Source organism: Oncorhynchus nerka, linkage group LG15, assembly GCF_034236695.1.
Source record: "Oncorhynchus nerka isolate Pitt River linkage group LG15, Oner_Uvic_2.0, whole genome shotgun sequence".
Classification (NCBI taxonomy): Eukaryota; Metazoa; Chordata; class Actinopteri; order Salmoniformes; family Salmonidae; genus Oncorhynchus; species Oncorhynchus nerka.
The window spans coordinates 57,198,329-57,215,467 of NC_088410.1; the positions used below are offsets into that span (position 1 = coordinate 57,198,329).

The 17,139-nt window shown below is 41.2% G+C and overlaps 1 protein-coding gene across 1 annotated transcript; it reads left to right on the forward strand.

Moving 5' to 3' along the window:
- The first annotated feature begins 779 nt into the window (after positions 1-779).
- Positions 780-16,731, forward strand: LOC115143801 (probable G-protein coupled receptor). Its single transcript, XM_029684273.2, has 3 exons — positions 780-1,148; positions 11,964-12,124; positions 12,414-16,731. The coding sequence occupies exons 1-3, from the start codon at positions 907-909 to the stop codon at positions 13,313-13,315; spliced, it is 1,305 nt and encodes a 434-aa protein (XP_029540133.2). The 5' UTR covers positions 780-906; the 3' UTR covers positions 13,316-16,731.
- The last annotated feature ends 408 nt before the right edge of the window (positions 16,732-17,139 follow it).

Consider the following 17,139-nt stretch of genomic DNA (forward strand, 5'->3'; position numbering starts at 1 on the left):
AGGCCCTACGCAGTCAGGGTGACACTGGGCACATACTAATCAACAGTGCCAGTCCCCCGCAGCTGCATGGCTAAAACAAGCAAGCTCATTATCTTCCATTTCAAAAGGTTAGGGAACGATAGAAGGATGGAGGAGAAAAGAGAGAGGGAGAGTGTCCTCTCCTCCATGAATTATTCCTATTGATCAGGTCCCTATCCTCCTATCCTCTTACGGAGAGAGGGGAGGGGGGGGGCGAGAGAGAAAGAGCATCCTTTCTTTTATAAATAGTCCCACAATCCAAAGGGAAATGTTACAGATGTCCTTTTCTACGGATTTAGGGTCGATAGTAGTAGACACCTGTGTCAATCAACTGTGTTGAAACTAATGGGCAGTATCAACACAGAGGGGTTAAATCTATGGATATTTGTGAACGCAAGGGATAGGCCAACAGTGAAGTGTCTACAAAATGAAAGCAAATTATATTCCTAAACAATAGAAAAATGTCACTTCCGTTGTGGATTTGATGTTAAATAGTTGTTATTATCCCTTGAGAGTATTAAGTAGGACATTGCAATAATGAAAACGGAACAGGGCTTAGCATGCGGAGATAATCTCATCATTCTCTTGCAATGGTGAATTATGATGTCAGTGTTTGTGTTGTTTTTGCCAATGTGTATTTCAAGGTGAAATACACATTGGTCTACAGAACTTGGCTGATGATGTTTTACTGTCAATACAGAAGTATCCCCAAAAACACAACCAGTCCATTGATGATGTCTTCCTTTTTCTTCCAACAGGGAAACGTAGTTTAACCGTTTGACTCTTAAGCAGAAGGAATCATCTGGCTCACCACACCAGTGAAAGATGGGGGAGTCTAGGCCTAATGGAACGCTTTTTATGTCTGTTCTGGAACTCTCATTGTGAACTATGGAACACTCTTTTTCACCTCTGACCCCTGACCTCAATGATACGACAGCCAATGAGAGCCTGTGGTGGGGGCTGGGGGCGCCCCTCCCTTCAGCCCCTAGCAGACAGCTGGGCACCTTGCCTAACTCCCAGACACGCTTCAAGGACCTGACAGGGATATTCTTCATGGTGACCCTGAACGTGGTGGCGCTGCTGGCTAACACAGCCGTGCTGGTGGTGGTGGTCAAAGCCCCGCACCTCAGGTACTTTGGTACTTTTTGATTTGATTTATTTGACCATTTAAAAACATAATCCCACCACAATTGATAATCATCAAGGATAACACATAAGTGACTACAATGCGTAATCAACAAGAATAACACAAAACAGTTTTGCAACTTATTTCCATTGTGGCCATCTTGTTTTGGCTGGCAGGCTGGTAAAAAATACACCAGATTATAAATGCATGAAAACAGATACACTGTACATCATAAAAGGAACTTGGGTCCCCTATGACTTTCTAATGCACCGATAATGTATGCACAATCTCCTCGTTTCTATTGCGTATACTATTAAATAATTGAGTTGTGTCTTCTGGAATTTATATATATATATATTTATTTATTGTACTTGTTTCATCAGACATCAGTGCTAAAGTTCAATTTGTTCTAATGAACACATACAGAAAAAAATACATTTCAATATATTAACATCACGTAAAATGTATTTCAAATACATGTACATACATTTGTATCTTTGCTCAAATGCATGTAATGCCTGACAATATTCCAGAAACGCATGGCTATGACATCTAGTCCACAGGGTGGCCCAAGTGGTTCCTAACTCGACTTCGTAAATTACTGTAGATCATTTTTGGGACCACCAGGCCAAAACATCGGCAGTGATATCATTTCAATTGTGACGGTGTGTAAAAAAAAACTACTTTTGATTTCCCCTCATTTTAACATTATAGTACAGTAAGTGCATCTCCTCAGGCTAATTAAATAGGCTAAGGGAGAGGTACAATTTACACAATAGTTACCCTGAGGAAAAAGGGGGAGGGTCATGCTTTTTCAATTTCATAATAGATTAAATGTCATATCGCTCAGGGTTTGAGAGTTAGTTGCTTATTATAGCATTTCATGTGTGCCCAATGATGCCCCTATAGCCTAAACCAGCCTTTCTCAAACCCCAGCGCAGTTCTGTGGAGGAATGCTTGCAGGCCTGCAGCATATTTGTCTTGAAAATGATGTATTTTGTGTTGTTGTGGTCTGCAGCATATTTGACTCAAATAAATACTTGCCGTAGACCTACTTGCCAATTGAGCTGAACTATGCATGACACAGTAAGCGAATTGTGTCTCCATGACTACGTATAGCTACACAAAAAACACACACAAGCTAACCCTGCTGTGCAGCCTGCATGCTCTCTTTCTCTCTGGATTTTATTCAAATGAGACCTGCCTGCCAAAACTAGTCTGTGGGATATATCAGACTTGCCTAAGTAACAATGCTATGAAGTTATCGAAAATCTGCAGACATTTAGAAACAAAGTATCCACATCTCAAGCATGAACCAGATTTTTATTTGTACAAAAAAGAAAAGTCCAACCAAGCAAAAATGCTGCACAATAATTTCAGAGACAATGAGAGTTTACTGAAGGTGTTACGTCTCTCGTCGGAAGGCATGGACCAAAGCGCAGCGTGATAAGTGTTCATGATATTTATTGATCAAAACACTCGAACAAAATAACAAAGTGAAAAAACGAACAGCTCTGTAAGGCAAATAAACTATACAGAAAACAACTACCCACAAAACACAGGTGGGGAAAAGGCTACCTAAGTATGATTCCCAATCAGAGACAACGATAGACAGCTGCCTCTGATTGGGAACCACACTCGGCCAAAAACAAAGAAATAGATAACATAGAAATAAAGAAACTAGAATGCCCACCCTAGTCACACCCTGGCCTAACCAAAATAGAGAATAAAAGCCTCTCTATGGCCAGGGCGTGACAGTACACCCCCGTGACTCCTGGTATCGCCGCCATTCCTCCCTTGCTGTTTCCGCCTGTTTCCATGGCAGGGTCTAGTCCCCTGCCATAACCTCTTCCCACGTCCGTGAGGTCCTCCACTCACTCTTCTCCCGGGCCCAGGATCCTTGCTCCTCCTGGCCACGCTGCTTGGTCCTTTGGTGGTGGGTGGTTCTGTTACGTCCAACCAAAATACAGAATAAAAGCCTCTCTATGGCCAGGGCGTGTCAGAAGGCTTCATATTTCCTCTCTCATAACATTTTCCAGGCTCCTTTCACTATAGTTGAAAATATGGTCATGCCCTCAGTTGTGGATCCTTGCCATTTACATTTACATTTAAGTCATTTAGCAGACGCTCTTATCCAGAGTGACTTACAAATTGGTGCGTTCACCTTAAGACATCCAGTGGAACAGCCACTTTACAATAGTGCATCTAAATCAACCTCTTGCCAAGAGGTTTTAGACCCAACTGCTGCTACAAAGATCAGTGTAATCCCACTTTCCAATGACACTGTCACACGTAGAATCCAGGATGTGGCAGATTATGTTGAATCACATGCAAGTTTTAGACAGAGCCCACACTTTGCAATCCAATTAGATGAGACGACTGACATTTGAAATGCACGCTTCTTGTATATATTCGCTACATGTATGAAAAATGTCCTTGTTGCAAAGAGTTGCCTCAAAATTCAACTGCAGGTGAAATATTCAATGTTCTGAATGAGTACATAAAGGGTCATGAATTACATTGGGACCATTGTATCGGGATCTGTAGGCCTACCGTCGAGACAGCTGCTCAACCTATCCATGCAGGAACACGCAAGTGACATTTCCCAAGCATATTTAAAAAATTGCTGATTTCAAGAAAAAACTGGGCATCTGGAGAGACTGAGTGTATAGAGGCATTTCGCTAGCAATATCAAGCTATGACGCACGCGCTTGCCCGGTCTAGTCAGCATGCCACAGCTTATCACCGGTTATTGATGATAAACTATTGGAGCTGTCTTGTGACCAAGGCCTGCATGCTCATTTTAATGAGATGTGTCTGTCCACGTTCTGGCTGTTCAGCAGCAGAGAATATCCGCAACTCTACAAGATGGCAGTGAAGACATAAAACCCCCTTCATTCTACCTACTTATGTAAGACCAGTGTCTCCTCTCTTGCTGCAACATAATCAAAATATTGCAACAGACTAGCTGTTGAAAACACCTTGACACCTCTATGGTGTCCCTGGCACAAAAGGTTTGAGAAAGTCTGGCCTATAAAATGGGCTTAGGCCAAGGGTATATGAAGAGCATGCTTAGAGAAGCACATGGCAAAGTTATATTTCATAGAGTGTGCCCTGCTGGGATGGTGTATATAAAACTAGACATCACACACTGCAATGGACTGGCATTCCCAATCATGAGCCCCAGCCTGCCCTGCTCTTGCTGATGTAAACCCTTTTGTGCCGCCTAACCAATGACGGTGCTCTGTACGGTGGCACTTTAGGAGGCAAGTCAATTTGTCCAAAAATGCTATATCTGTGCGCACAGTCTAGGCCTACTGATACCTTGTTAAGCTGTAAAAATGAGAAGGAGGACCGGAGGTAAGGTTGCTATTGCTATAATTGATTTTAATAAAAACAATGTTTCATTGCCCATAATGAAGCAATTAATCCGAGTTTTTATTGACCTCACAGTAACCCATATTCGAGTAATATACATACATTACTATGAAGTGGCAGCCGTGGCGATGGACAGCACATGGGTGTTGAAAGTAGGCTAATTTGAGAACACCTAATTCATTTAAACATTCTTCACTTTAATTTTAATGTAGGCTACTAACAACAGGAGGGCTTTGTGTTGTAGCCCATTTCTTCCTATTCAATAAATAAGAGGTAGGCCTGCCTGTTTGTCAGACAAAATGATAGTCTACTATCCATAGATTTGGTCAGCCAGGTCCTTCAGTCATCATGCACTTAAATATGTCAGTGTCAGTGAAGAGCTTGGTGTGTTGAGTTAAAACCAGGGCTTGATTTGAGGAGGTATGTGAGGGTACTGTGGCTTTTGTTAAAGTAAAGGGCTAAAAGCATAGGCCTACCCTTTGTTAACTTAAGTTTAATGGACCTGATTGTATAAAGCGATCAAAAACAACACTTAAGTCCGCAATACTTTACACTAAAAACAAGCTGTAAGATGCAGGGGAAAGTCACAACTCTGATGCATATGGGATATATTTGGTTTGTCTCTACGACATTCAGAGGCTGTGCTACAACCTTCTTTAGCTGAGGACAAGGAGACAAAAAATGTACTTTGCTTGGAAGTAATGAGTCTGTCACTAATTGACGTTTGACATTTAAACAGGCTATTAAAAACCTCTCAACGATCGGACCATTTTTTCAATTTTTGCCTAAAATGGCATACCCAAATATAACTCCCTGTAGCTCAGGACCTGAAGCAAAGATATGCATATTATTGATACCATTTGAAAGGAAACACTTTGAAGTTTGTGGAAATGTGAAATTAATGTAGGGGAATATAAATCATTAGATCTGGTAAAAGATCTAATCTGCACATCATCTTTAAAACGCCAGAGAAAGGCTACAATGTATTATTACAGTTGAGGCACAATTTAGATTTTGAACACCAGATGGAACCAGTGTATGTGCAAAGTTTTAGACCACGTACAGTTCAAAATGTTGTATCATGTCTGCCCAAATGTGCCTAATTGGTTTATTGATACATTTTCAAGTACATAACTGTGCAGTCTCCTTATACAATGGCATGGTATTATTTCATTGTAATAGCTACTGTAAATTGGACAGTGCAGTTAAATTAACAAGAATTTAAGATTTCTGCCCATATCAGATATGTCTATGTCCTAATCACATTAGCATACGTTAAACCTCTCTAGGCTAGATGGGATGCTACCGTCCCACCTGACCAACATCCAGTGAAAGTGCAGGGTGCCAAATTCAAACTACAGGATTGTAAATATTTTACATTCTTGAAAATACACATGCAATATGTCAAAATAAAGCTTAACTTCTTGTTAATCCAGCCACAGTGTCAGATTTCAAAAAGGCTTTACGGCGAAAGCAAACCATGCGATTATCTAAGGACAGCACCCCATCAAACAAACACAGACAATCATATTTCGCGACACAAAACTCAGAAATAACGACATAATTCATGCATTACCTTTGAAGAGCTTCTTCTGTTGGCACTCCAATATGTCCCATAAACATCACAAATGGTAGTTTTGTTTGATTAATTCTGTCGTTATATCTTCAAAATGTCCATTTATTTGGCGCGTTTGATCCAGAAAAACACTGGTTCCAACTCGCGCAACATGACTACAAAATACCTAATAAGTTACCTGTAATCTTTGTCCAAACATTTCAAACAACTTTCCTAATACAACTATAGGTATTTTGTAACGTAAATAATCATTAACATTTAATATGGGATAATCTGTGTTCAATAGCGGATAAAAACAAAGTAGAGCAAGCTTTCAGGTCGCGTGCCCCAACCACAACAGTACACTAGACTCGACCCTTGTTCTGAACAGCCCTACTTCTTCATTTGTCAAAGGAAAAACATCAACCAATTTCTAAAGACTTTTGACATCCTGTGGAAGCGATAGGAACTGCAAGCAAGTGCCTTAGAAATCTAGATCCACATAGAAAACTCATTGAAAAAAGAGTGACCTCAAAACAAAATATTTCTGGATGGTTTGTCCTCGGGGTTTCACCTGGCAAATAATTTCTGTTATACTCACAGACATCATTCAAACAGTTATAGAAACTTCAGAGTGTTTTCTATCCAAATATACTAATATGCATATCCTAGCTTCAGGGCCTGAGTAGCAGGCAGTTTACTTTGGGAACACTTTTCATCCAGACGTGAAAATACCGCCCCCTAGCCTAGAGAGGTTAAAACCGTCCCGCGGGGGGAAAGCGATCCTGTAGAGGTTATTAATGTGTTTGAGCCAATCAGTTGTGTTGTGAAAAGTTAGGGTTAGTATACAGAATATAGCCCTATTTGGTAAAATACCAAATCCATATTATGGTAAGAACAGCTCAAATAAGCAAAGAGCAACAACAGTCCACCATTACTTTAAGACTTGAACGTCAGTCAATGTGTAGAATTCCAAGAACTTTGAGTGTCTTTGAGTGCAGTCGTAAAGACCATCAAGCACTATGATGAAACTGACTCTCATGAGTACTGCCACAGGAAGGAAAGACCCAGTGTTACCTCTGCTGCAGTGGATAAATTCATTAGAGTTACCATCCTCAGAAATTGCAGCCCTAGTAAATGCTTCACAGATTTCAAGTAATAGACGCATCTCAGCATCAACTGTTCAGAGAAGACAACATGAATCAGGCCTTCATAGTCGAATTGCTGCAAAGAAACCACTACTAAAGGACACCAATAAGAAGAAGAGACTTGCTTGGGCCAAGAAACACGATTAATGGACATTGGACCGGTGGACATCTGTCCTTTGGTCTGATGACCGGTGGAAATCTGTCCTTTGGTCCAAATTTGAGATTTTTCGTTCCAATCGCTGTGTCTTTGTGAGACGCAGAGTAGGTGAACGGATGATCTCTGCATGTGTGGTTCCCATGGAGGAGGAGGTGTGATGGTGTGAGGGAGATTTTCTGGTGACACTGTCAGTGATTTATTTAGAATTCAAGGCACACTTAACCAACATGGCTACCACAGCATTCTGCAGCGAAACGCCATCCCATCTGTTTTGCGCTTAGTGGGACTATCATTTGTTTTTCAACAGGACAATGACCCAAAATACCCTCAGGCTGTGTAAGGACTTTTTGAACAATAAGGAGAGTGATGGAGTGCTGCATCAGATGACCTGGCCTCCACAATCCCCTGACCTCAACCAAAATGAGATGGTTTGAGATTAGTTGAACCGCAGAGTGAAGGAAAAGCAGCCAACAAATGCTCAGTATTTGTGGGAAGTCCTTAAAGATTGTTGGAACAGCATTCCAGGTGAAGCTGGTTGAGAGAATGCTAAGATTGTGCAAAGCTGTCATCAAGGTAAAGTGTGGCTACTTTGAAGAATCTCACATATTAAATATATTTGTATTTGTTAAACACATTTTTGGTTACTACATGATTCCATATGTGTTAGTTCATTGTTCTCATAAGTCATAGTTCTTCACTAGAAAAAAGTAGAAGTGAAAATAAAGAAAAATCCTTGAATGAGTAGGTGTGTCCAAACTTTTGACTGGTACTGTATATATACAGTGGGAAGAAAAAGTAAGTGAACCCTTTAGAATGACCTGGATTTCTGCATAAATTGGTCATAAAATGTTATCTGGTCTTCATCTAAGTCACAACAATAGACAAACACAGTCTGCTTAAACTAATAACACACAGGCAATTGTAATTTTTCATGTCTTTATTGAACACACCAGGTAAACATTCACAGTGCAGGTTGGAAAAAGTACGTGAACCCTTGGATTTAATAACAGGTTGACCCTCCTTTGGCAGCAATAACTTCAACCAAACATTTTCTATAGTTGCTGAACAGACCTGCACAACGGTTAGGAGGAATTTTGGACCATCCTTTTTATAAAACTGTTTCTGTTCCACAATATTCTTGGGATGTCTGGTGTGAACCGCTCTCTTGAGGTCAGGCCAAAGCATCTCAATCGGGTTGAGGTCAGGACAGACTGGGCCACTCCAGAAGGCATATTTTCGAATGTTGAAGTCATTCTGTTGATTTACTTCTGTTTTTGGGGGGTTGTTGTCCTGTTGCATCACCTAACTTATGTTGAGCTTCAGTTGGCAGACAGATTGCCTTACATTATTCTGCAAAATGTCTTGATAAACCTGGGAATACATTTTTCCGTCGATGATTGCAAGCTGTCCAGGCTCCCTCCACCATACTTTACAGTTGGGATGAGGTTCTGATGTTTGTGTGCTGTGCCTTTTTTAATCCACACATAGTGTTGTGTTCCATTCAAACAACACAACTTTAGTTTCATCTGTCCACAGAATATTTTGCCAGTAGCGCTGTGGAACATCCAGGTGCTCTTTTGCAAACTTCAGCAGTGGACAGCAGTGGCTTCTTCCATGGGTTCCCCCCAGTTCCCCCCATGAACACAATTCTTGCTTAGTGTTTTACATATTGTAGACTCATCAACAGAGAAGTTAGCATCTTCCAAAGATTTCTGTAAGTCTTTAGCTGACACTAGGATTCTTCTTAATCATTGAGCATTCTGCGCTGCGCTCTTGCAGTCATTTTTGTAGGATGGCCAATCTTATGGAGAGTAGCAACAGTGCTCAAAATTCTCCATTTATAGACAGTTTGTCTTACATTTAACTGACTTTTAGAGATACTTTTGTAACCCTTTCCAGCTTTATGCAAGGAAACAATTCTTAATCTTAGGTCTTCTGAGATCTCTTTTTTTCAATGCATGGTTCACATCAGGCAATGCTTCTTGTGAATAGCAAACAAACATTTTGTGCATGTTTTTTATGGGTGCAGTGCAGCTCTAGCCAAAATCGCCAATCTCGTGTCATTGATTCAACTGCAGGTTAGTTGACTCCTGACTCCAATTAGCTTTTGGAGAAGTCATTAGCCTTGGGGTTCACATACTTTTTTCCAAACTACACTGTGAATGTTTAAATTATGTATCCAATATAGACACCAAAAATACAATAATTTGTGTGTTATTAGTTTAAACACACTGTGTTTGTCTATTGTTGTGACTTAGATGAAGATCAAATCCAATTTTATGTCAAATTTATGCAGAAATCCAGGTAATTCCAAAGGCTTCACATGCTTTTTCTTGCCACTGTTTTTAACAAGACACATCAAGAAGTATCTTACATTTGAACATCACGCACATCACAGCCATCATAAACAAGTTGCTAAATCAATCAAAACAATTGCCCACCTTAGTGAACAATTGTAACATCAGGGGTTTAAAACGCCTTAGAGGCACCAGGGAATCCAAATGTAATGCATTTTGAAAAGTGATCCCAAAAATCTGGGGCATGAAATTAAAAAAGGATTTACCTAATTCCGTGGACACTCGAGGAATCTGAAGAGTTAACCAACCCTGTGAATGGGTTTGGTATCTCATTTTTTTTTATATGTTAGCAATGAAGTTAGGTAAGTTGGAAGCTTGTGTAGAAGGGCTTTGTAAACAAAAAGGGAGTAATAAATTGATCTACAGGACTTTAATGAGGACCAGCCAACCTTTTGATGAGGGATAAAGTGGTGATTATTAAAACTGTCACGAGTTATAAAGCAAATGGCAGCTTTAAAATAGCCTGTTCGACAGTTGGGGCACTGGCATACATAACAGTGTCATCTGCATGCAGATGAATATGACACGTTTTAACAGATAGACCAACATTATTTACAGTTGAAGTTGGAAGTTTACATACACCTTAGCCAAAAACATTTAAACTCAGTTTTTCACAATTCCTGACATTCAATCCTAGTAAAACTTCCCTGTCTTAGGTCAGATAGGATCACAAATTCATTTTAAGAATGTGAAATGTCAGAATAGATATCGGAGGCCTGGGAAAGGGTATTGAAGGCCTGGGAAAGGGTATCGAAGGCCTGGGAAAGGGTATCGAAGGCCTGGGAAAGGGTATCGAAGGCCTGGGAAAGGTCGATAAATAAGACAGCACAATAAATGTTTTGATTCAAGCAATTTACCACATCATCTAAAACAAGTGTAGCAGCTGTAACTGTGCCTTGTCCAGGTCTAAAAACGTATTGGTGCACGTTAAGAATAGAGTGAGAAGTTAAAAGAGTTATTAGCTAAAAGTTATTCAGGGATTCTAAAACTTTGGAAAGGCAATATATTTTGGAAATTGGACAGTAGTTAGAAGGATCTCCTCCTTTATGTAGGGGGAGGACGTATATAGGTCAGTGGTTCTGCAATATGTGGGGCAGCAAGAAGGGATTAAGTGAATCAGACCCAATGTTTTTTTTTAACATCAATCTTTAGCAAAGCACTTAGTACATCATAGACATCAAAGGGTTGAAATGAAGATAAAGTATGTGAGTCTGAGGTGACTAAATGACTCCCTCTGTGGGATTAGATTATCATTTTAAACGCGTGGCCAGCTGAAGCAGAATGGTTATTATGAAAAGCATCACAAATTGTAATTTTGTTTAGAATGGGGCCAGAGGCTGTCAAAACCTGCTGGGGCAACGAGGAGGTGGTGTTTTTTTTTCTCCCAAAGATTTGACCACTTTTCAGAAATTGCCTGGATTACCACCACTCTCTGATACACAATTCAAGAAATGTGTTGATTTAGCTTTCTTTCTTTTTTTTTTTTTACCAGGGATAGACACTTATTTCTGAAATGTCTGAAGGACTACCAATCAGATAGAATCAGTCCGTCTAGTCTTAGCCCAAGCTACATTTCTTTCCTGTAATTCCTCAGACAATTCATGAGTAAACCAAAGATTACATCGTTTTTTTTACCCTTAGTTTTATGTACGGCACACATTTATCTGCAACATTGTTAAACAGGGTAATACAAAAATTAAGGGCCTGATCCAAGTCATTGATAGTTGACACTACCACCCTGTCACTCAACCCCATCTCAAACAAAAAAATGTAGCTCATTAAAATTCCTAAAATATATCTTTGTAGTAATGCGTGAGCGAGATTGTATACTCATTGGCAAATATCCCATTTGCTGTCAATTAATGAGGGGCATTTGTTAGAATTGTTAGAATCTAATTGAGTAAATTTTTCTAGGTATTTAAAGACGTTGCGAGTTGTTTTAGTTATCAGCTCAGTTAGATTTAGCTCAATACAAATATATTTCAGCCCATCACATACTGGCATCAACCAATCTAGATTAAGATCAATCCCTATCTGTAATTCAGATTAAACAGTTGGACAGTTAGACAGCAGGTCAGACAATTTGTTAAGCGCACATATGGAGGTCGAGGAAGAGCAATAAATTACCACGAATGTTCCACATTTAGGACTAGACATTCAAAATGCTTAGGGACAGAGGTGCTTCTTCTCTGGGGATTAATAAAGTTAAAATCATTCAATTCAGGAAGTTTGCCTTTGTGTGCCACCTGTGTGCGGTGGACCTGCTGTGTGCCGTGCTGCTCATGCCCCTGGGAATTGTGTCCAGCTCGCCGTACTTCGCCAGCGTGGTGTTCACAGTGCTGGAGTGCCAGGTGTACGTCTTCCTCAACGTGTTCCTCATCGCAGGTAAAGTACAAGGCACAGACACAATTTAGGGCTGCATCCTAAATGGCACACTATTCTGTATATAGTGCACTACTACTCACCAGGACTTTGGTCAAAAGTAGTGCACTATACAGTGAATGGGGTACCATTTCTGATGACTTTAAGCAATCAATTGTTTGATTTAGATTTATGTTTTTTCTGTTCAAATATTAATCTCTCATTTTTTGTCTTCTGTTTCTTTTTATCACTTTCATTTGGTTGTTGTACTGTGTGTAGCGAATTATAACGTTTGATTTTATATGAATTACAGCCTCCATCTTCACCATCACGGCCATCAGCGTGGAGCGTTACTACTACATTGTCCACCCCATGCGCTACGAGGTAAAGATGACCCTGAAGCTGGCCGCAGCCGTCATGGTCCTGGTCTGGGTAGCCTCAGCCCTCCTGGGCCTGGCCACTGTGTTCGGCTGGCCCAGCTATGGCAGCCTGAGCTCCATCAGCGCCGCCCACTGCTCTCTCCACTGGAGCCACAGCGGCCACCGCCGGGCCTTCTCTGTCCTCTTCACAGTGGCCTGTTTCTGCCTGCCCGCTGCAGTCATCTTTGCTGTGTACTGTAACGTCTATAAAGTGGCCCGCGTGGCGGCTAGACAGCATGGACCGTTACCGTCCTGGACGGCCAGCCATCTTAAACACCGCTCAGATTCCATCAGCAGCCAGACCACTATCATCACCACCCGCAACGCCCCCAGGAGGCTCCACCAAAAAAGGCCCTTTGGTGGGGGCAAGGCCGCCTTCACCCTGGTGGTCATTGTGGGCCAGTTCCTGCTCTGCTGGTTGCCTTACTTCGCCTTCCACCTGCACCTGACTATCAACAACCCGCCCAAGGTCCCACCTGACCTAGAGGAGGCCGTCACCTGGCTAGCGTACTCCTCCTTTACCATCAACCCATTCTTTTATGGGCTGCTGAACCGCCAGATCAGGGAGGAGCTGTGTAAGCTGCGGCGCTGCTACTCCACCCGGCTGGCCCTGTCCAGCGGCCACGAGGGCTCGGCCCACGAGAACGTCCTGCAGTTCCTCCAGAGAACCAGCTGTACGGTGGAGACCAGAGCCAGCTTCACCTGCACATCCAGCCCCAGGAACACCCTGGACCAGACAGCGCAGCAGACAGCTGACTTCAGGATACCTGGACAGATACCGGAGGAGTTCAATTAAAACGCCCCTGATATACTAACCTGGACCCCAGTGATATACTGTTACTGTATGGACACAAGCACCTGACTGCTGAGTTAAAACTGTTAAAACACCTTTATATCGGGAAACTGGAACCTTATTGACTTCGGTAATGGCTGCACCACAGGAATACTAGAAGCAGGAACAGCCTGGACAAGACTGGGCAGACAGCTGGGTTCAGGATACCAGGACAGATACCTGAGGATTTCAGTTAATCAACAATATTCTTAGATACGTATGCCACTGGCACCTACTGTAGTTGACTGCTGTAATGGCAGTGCAAACTTCCCCAGGATCGCTGACCTAGAGCATCAAAATTAGCCTGGGCGTAATTTCCCAGAGCTGTCGTAGTGTTAAAATCATCGCTAAGAACCTTCTTGCGATGTATCATTAGCAGCGAAGGTTTTTCCCAGAGCCTTCATTAGGAAAACTTTGCACATCTACGAGGGATCCAGACCACTCGTAGAGGAGCCAAAGTACATCGTTGGATGCTTTTAGCCCTTCCACGTCACTTTATTCATAGAAGATCAAGATGTTTAGGCTGTCTGTCTGACTGTGACTGACAATAACTTCAGAACGAAGTTGACTACAGATACAAAGTTACCAAAGTATTAGCACATTTTACAAACAAGCGAAGGATAAAATGGTGCTTCAAATGAAAACCGAGATGACTGCATTAAAAGATCCATAGCCTATAACGGCCCATATAGCCTTTTTCAATCATATTGAAATAATTTCATGTTCAATCCCACTGGGCACAGATGGTTCAACATCATTTATTTTAAATTACGTGGAAACAACATTGATTCAATCAGTGTGTGCCCAGTGGGATCAATTTAGTTATATTTTGCCTCAATGTGTTTCATGATGTGTGACAACATTTGTACAATGATTTGCCCAATCTGTGATTCAGTGCATTATTATTGGGTAAGCATAATAAGCTGCCTCAATAGCTTATTTACAGCCATGGGTGGTAATATCTCTCTAGTAGCTGATCTGTTTTCAGTATTGTGGAATAGTTCTCATGTTAGGATATGATTTAAATGGAGAAAGCTGATTCCCGAGAGCAGCGCTGCTTTTCTTTGGATCCTATTACTATCGACACGTGGTCTAACGACGCCCTTGGCGAACATTCTCTTAACGTGATTGTTTAGGAAACGCAATTAAAAAGTTGGTTCGTAAATAACGATACATCTGATATGATCGTCATAATGCTTAAGTTACAGTACATCGCAACTGGGAAACGAGGCCCCGGTCCCAGATCTGTTTGTGCTGTCTTGACACTCCTATTGTTATGCCTGACAATGACCGTTGTTTCCACGTTATTTCAACCAAAATATTACATGTGATGACGTTGAATCAACATGGAAAACTGATTGGTCCAATGAATGAGAGGGTAGCATTTTTGGTTAATTTCACATTGAATTCACATTAGTTGACAACTTAACTAAAATGTAAGTCAAATCTAGATGTTGTACTGACATCTGTGCCCTGTGGGAGACCACATCAATGTCAGTCCAGTGGAGCAACCGTTCGGCCCCCTACACACTGCCCTTAAAACACACAGAGACAGGCCTCCTGAGTGGTGCAGAGGTCGAAGGCACTGCATCGCAGTGCTAGCTGTGCAACTAGAGAACCTGGTTCGAGTCTAGGCTCTGTCGCAGCTGGCCATGACCAGGCGATGCAACGCATACTGACACGGTTGCCAGGTGTACGGTGTTTCTTCAGACACATTGGTGTGGCTGGCTTCCGCGTTAAGCAGGCGTTCTGTCATGAAGCAGTGTGGCTTGGCTGGGTTGTGTTTCGGAGGACGCACGGCTCTGGACCTTCCGTACGGGAGTTGCAGCGACTGGACTGTAACTACTGATTGGATAACATGAAAAATGGGTGAAAGAAACACACAGAGACAGCACTTGAAGTGCTTCTTTTGTGTTTCTTTTGATGTTTCCATTTGATTCATTTGATTGAGTTTATTGTGTTGTTGCATTCCGAGATTAGTCCAGCATATACCTTAAGTGCATTAAGTCCTGAAAGATACAGTTGTCTCAATTAGTATTTGTTCTTTCTTGCTACAACTACCACAAATTGTGGGACTAATTCTACTACCAACCATTCCAATCACCTATATTACTACTAGTATATTCTACTACCACTACTACTACAAGTACAATGTTTGAGTTGAGAGACAATACAAATGAATACTTGAATAATGTTATCTACACTGTACTATACATCCACTGTCTGAACAACTTTGATGATTTATTATTTATTCCATGTTCAATATGGTGAACATTCAACACTCTCTAAGTGTAACAGGTGAGTTATTTCTATTACACAATATCAAATGTGATAATTTAACTATTTGGTTCTCAGTTGAGGTTTAATTGCAATATTCTTAACTATGTACAGTTTGTTTCTTACAAAACAATGTGTTATTATACACTAAGTGTATAAAACATTAGAAACACCCTCCAAATATTGAGTTGCGCCCATTTTTGCCCTCTGAACAGCCTCAATTCTTCGGGGCATGGACTCAACAAGGTGACAAAGACGCCAATGCATCCCACAGTTGGGTCAAGTTGGCTGGATGTCCTTTGGGTGGTGGACCATAGTTGATACACACAGGAAACTGTTGAGTATGAAAAACCCAATAGCGTTGCAGTTCTTGACACACTCAAGCCGGTGTGCCTGGCACCTACTACAATACCCCGTTCAAAGGCACTTCAGTCTTTTGTCCTACCTATTCACCCTCTGAGTGGCACACATACACACACTCCATGTCCCAATTGTCTCAAGGCTTAAAAATACTTCTTTAACCTGTCTCCTCCCATTTATCTATTCTGACTGAAGTGGATTGAATAAGTGACATCAACAAGGGATCTTAGCTTTCACCCACATTCACCTGGTCAGTCTATGTCATGGAAGGTGTTCCTAATATTTTGTACACTCAGTGTATGTTATCATAAGTTGCATTGCATTCAATAGGCTACCTTTTACATGTGATGGCAGAGACCGCCCTATCAAAGGGGATTTCTTTCTACATGGACTAGTTGTTTTTGCTTTAACTCTGCAAATAAACTTCTGAAGGAGCTGTTTGCAAGAAATTATGATTATGTTGTTCTGAAAAGCAAGTACTTTACTTCATATATATGGAAAAAAAATCCATTGCTTAACAGCTCTCAAGTGGTCATCTCTAACACCTGTTTCATGTGTGTAGAGCTCGCCAGCTGAGTTAGCCATGGCTCGTTGGTCAAAGCCTATGGGGAAATGAATGAGGTTTAACACGGGCTTAGGACGTCTTATACGTTTTATTCTATGAGATAATATCAGCCAGTTACATGACTTCTATGAATTATGAAGCATTTATGTGCTTGTTTTGATTACATAAATGCTTTAAAAAAAAGGGACATTAGCTGATGAAAAAAATGTATATAAGATATCCTAAGCCTGTGTTTACTACAGAACTCATTTTTGTTGCTTATCCAACCCCCCCCCCCCCCCCCCCACCAAAAAAAACATTAATTTCACCATAGGCATTGACCAATCAGCCATTGAAGAGTTAGCCTCTGTTAGAAAAGCCATTACTATTGCTCTCTATACACCCACAGATTAATAAAGACAAATGACTTATATTACTTATATTACTAGTTCCATTATGTTTATTCATAGACGTTGTGTATAAATGATCGACTGACGTACAGTGAAAGGATAGTACAGCCTCCATTGTGTTTTATGCAATGCAGGTACAAAACTGTTTACAGTTCAAGTTAAGGTGTCAAATGAGGGGAAATCATTTCCCCTATAAC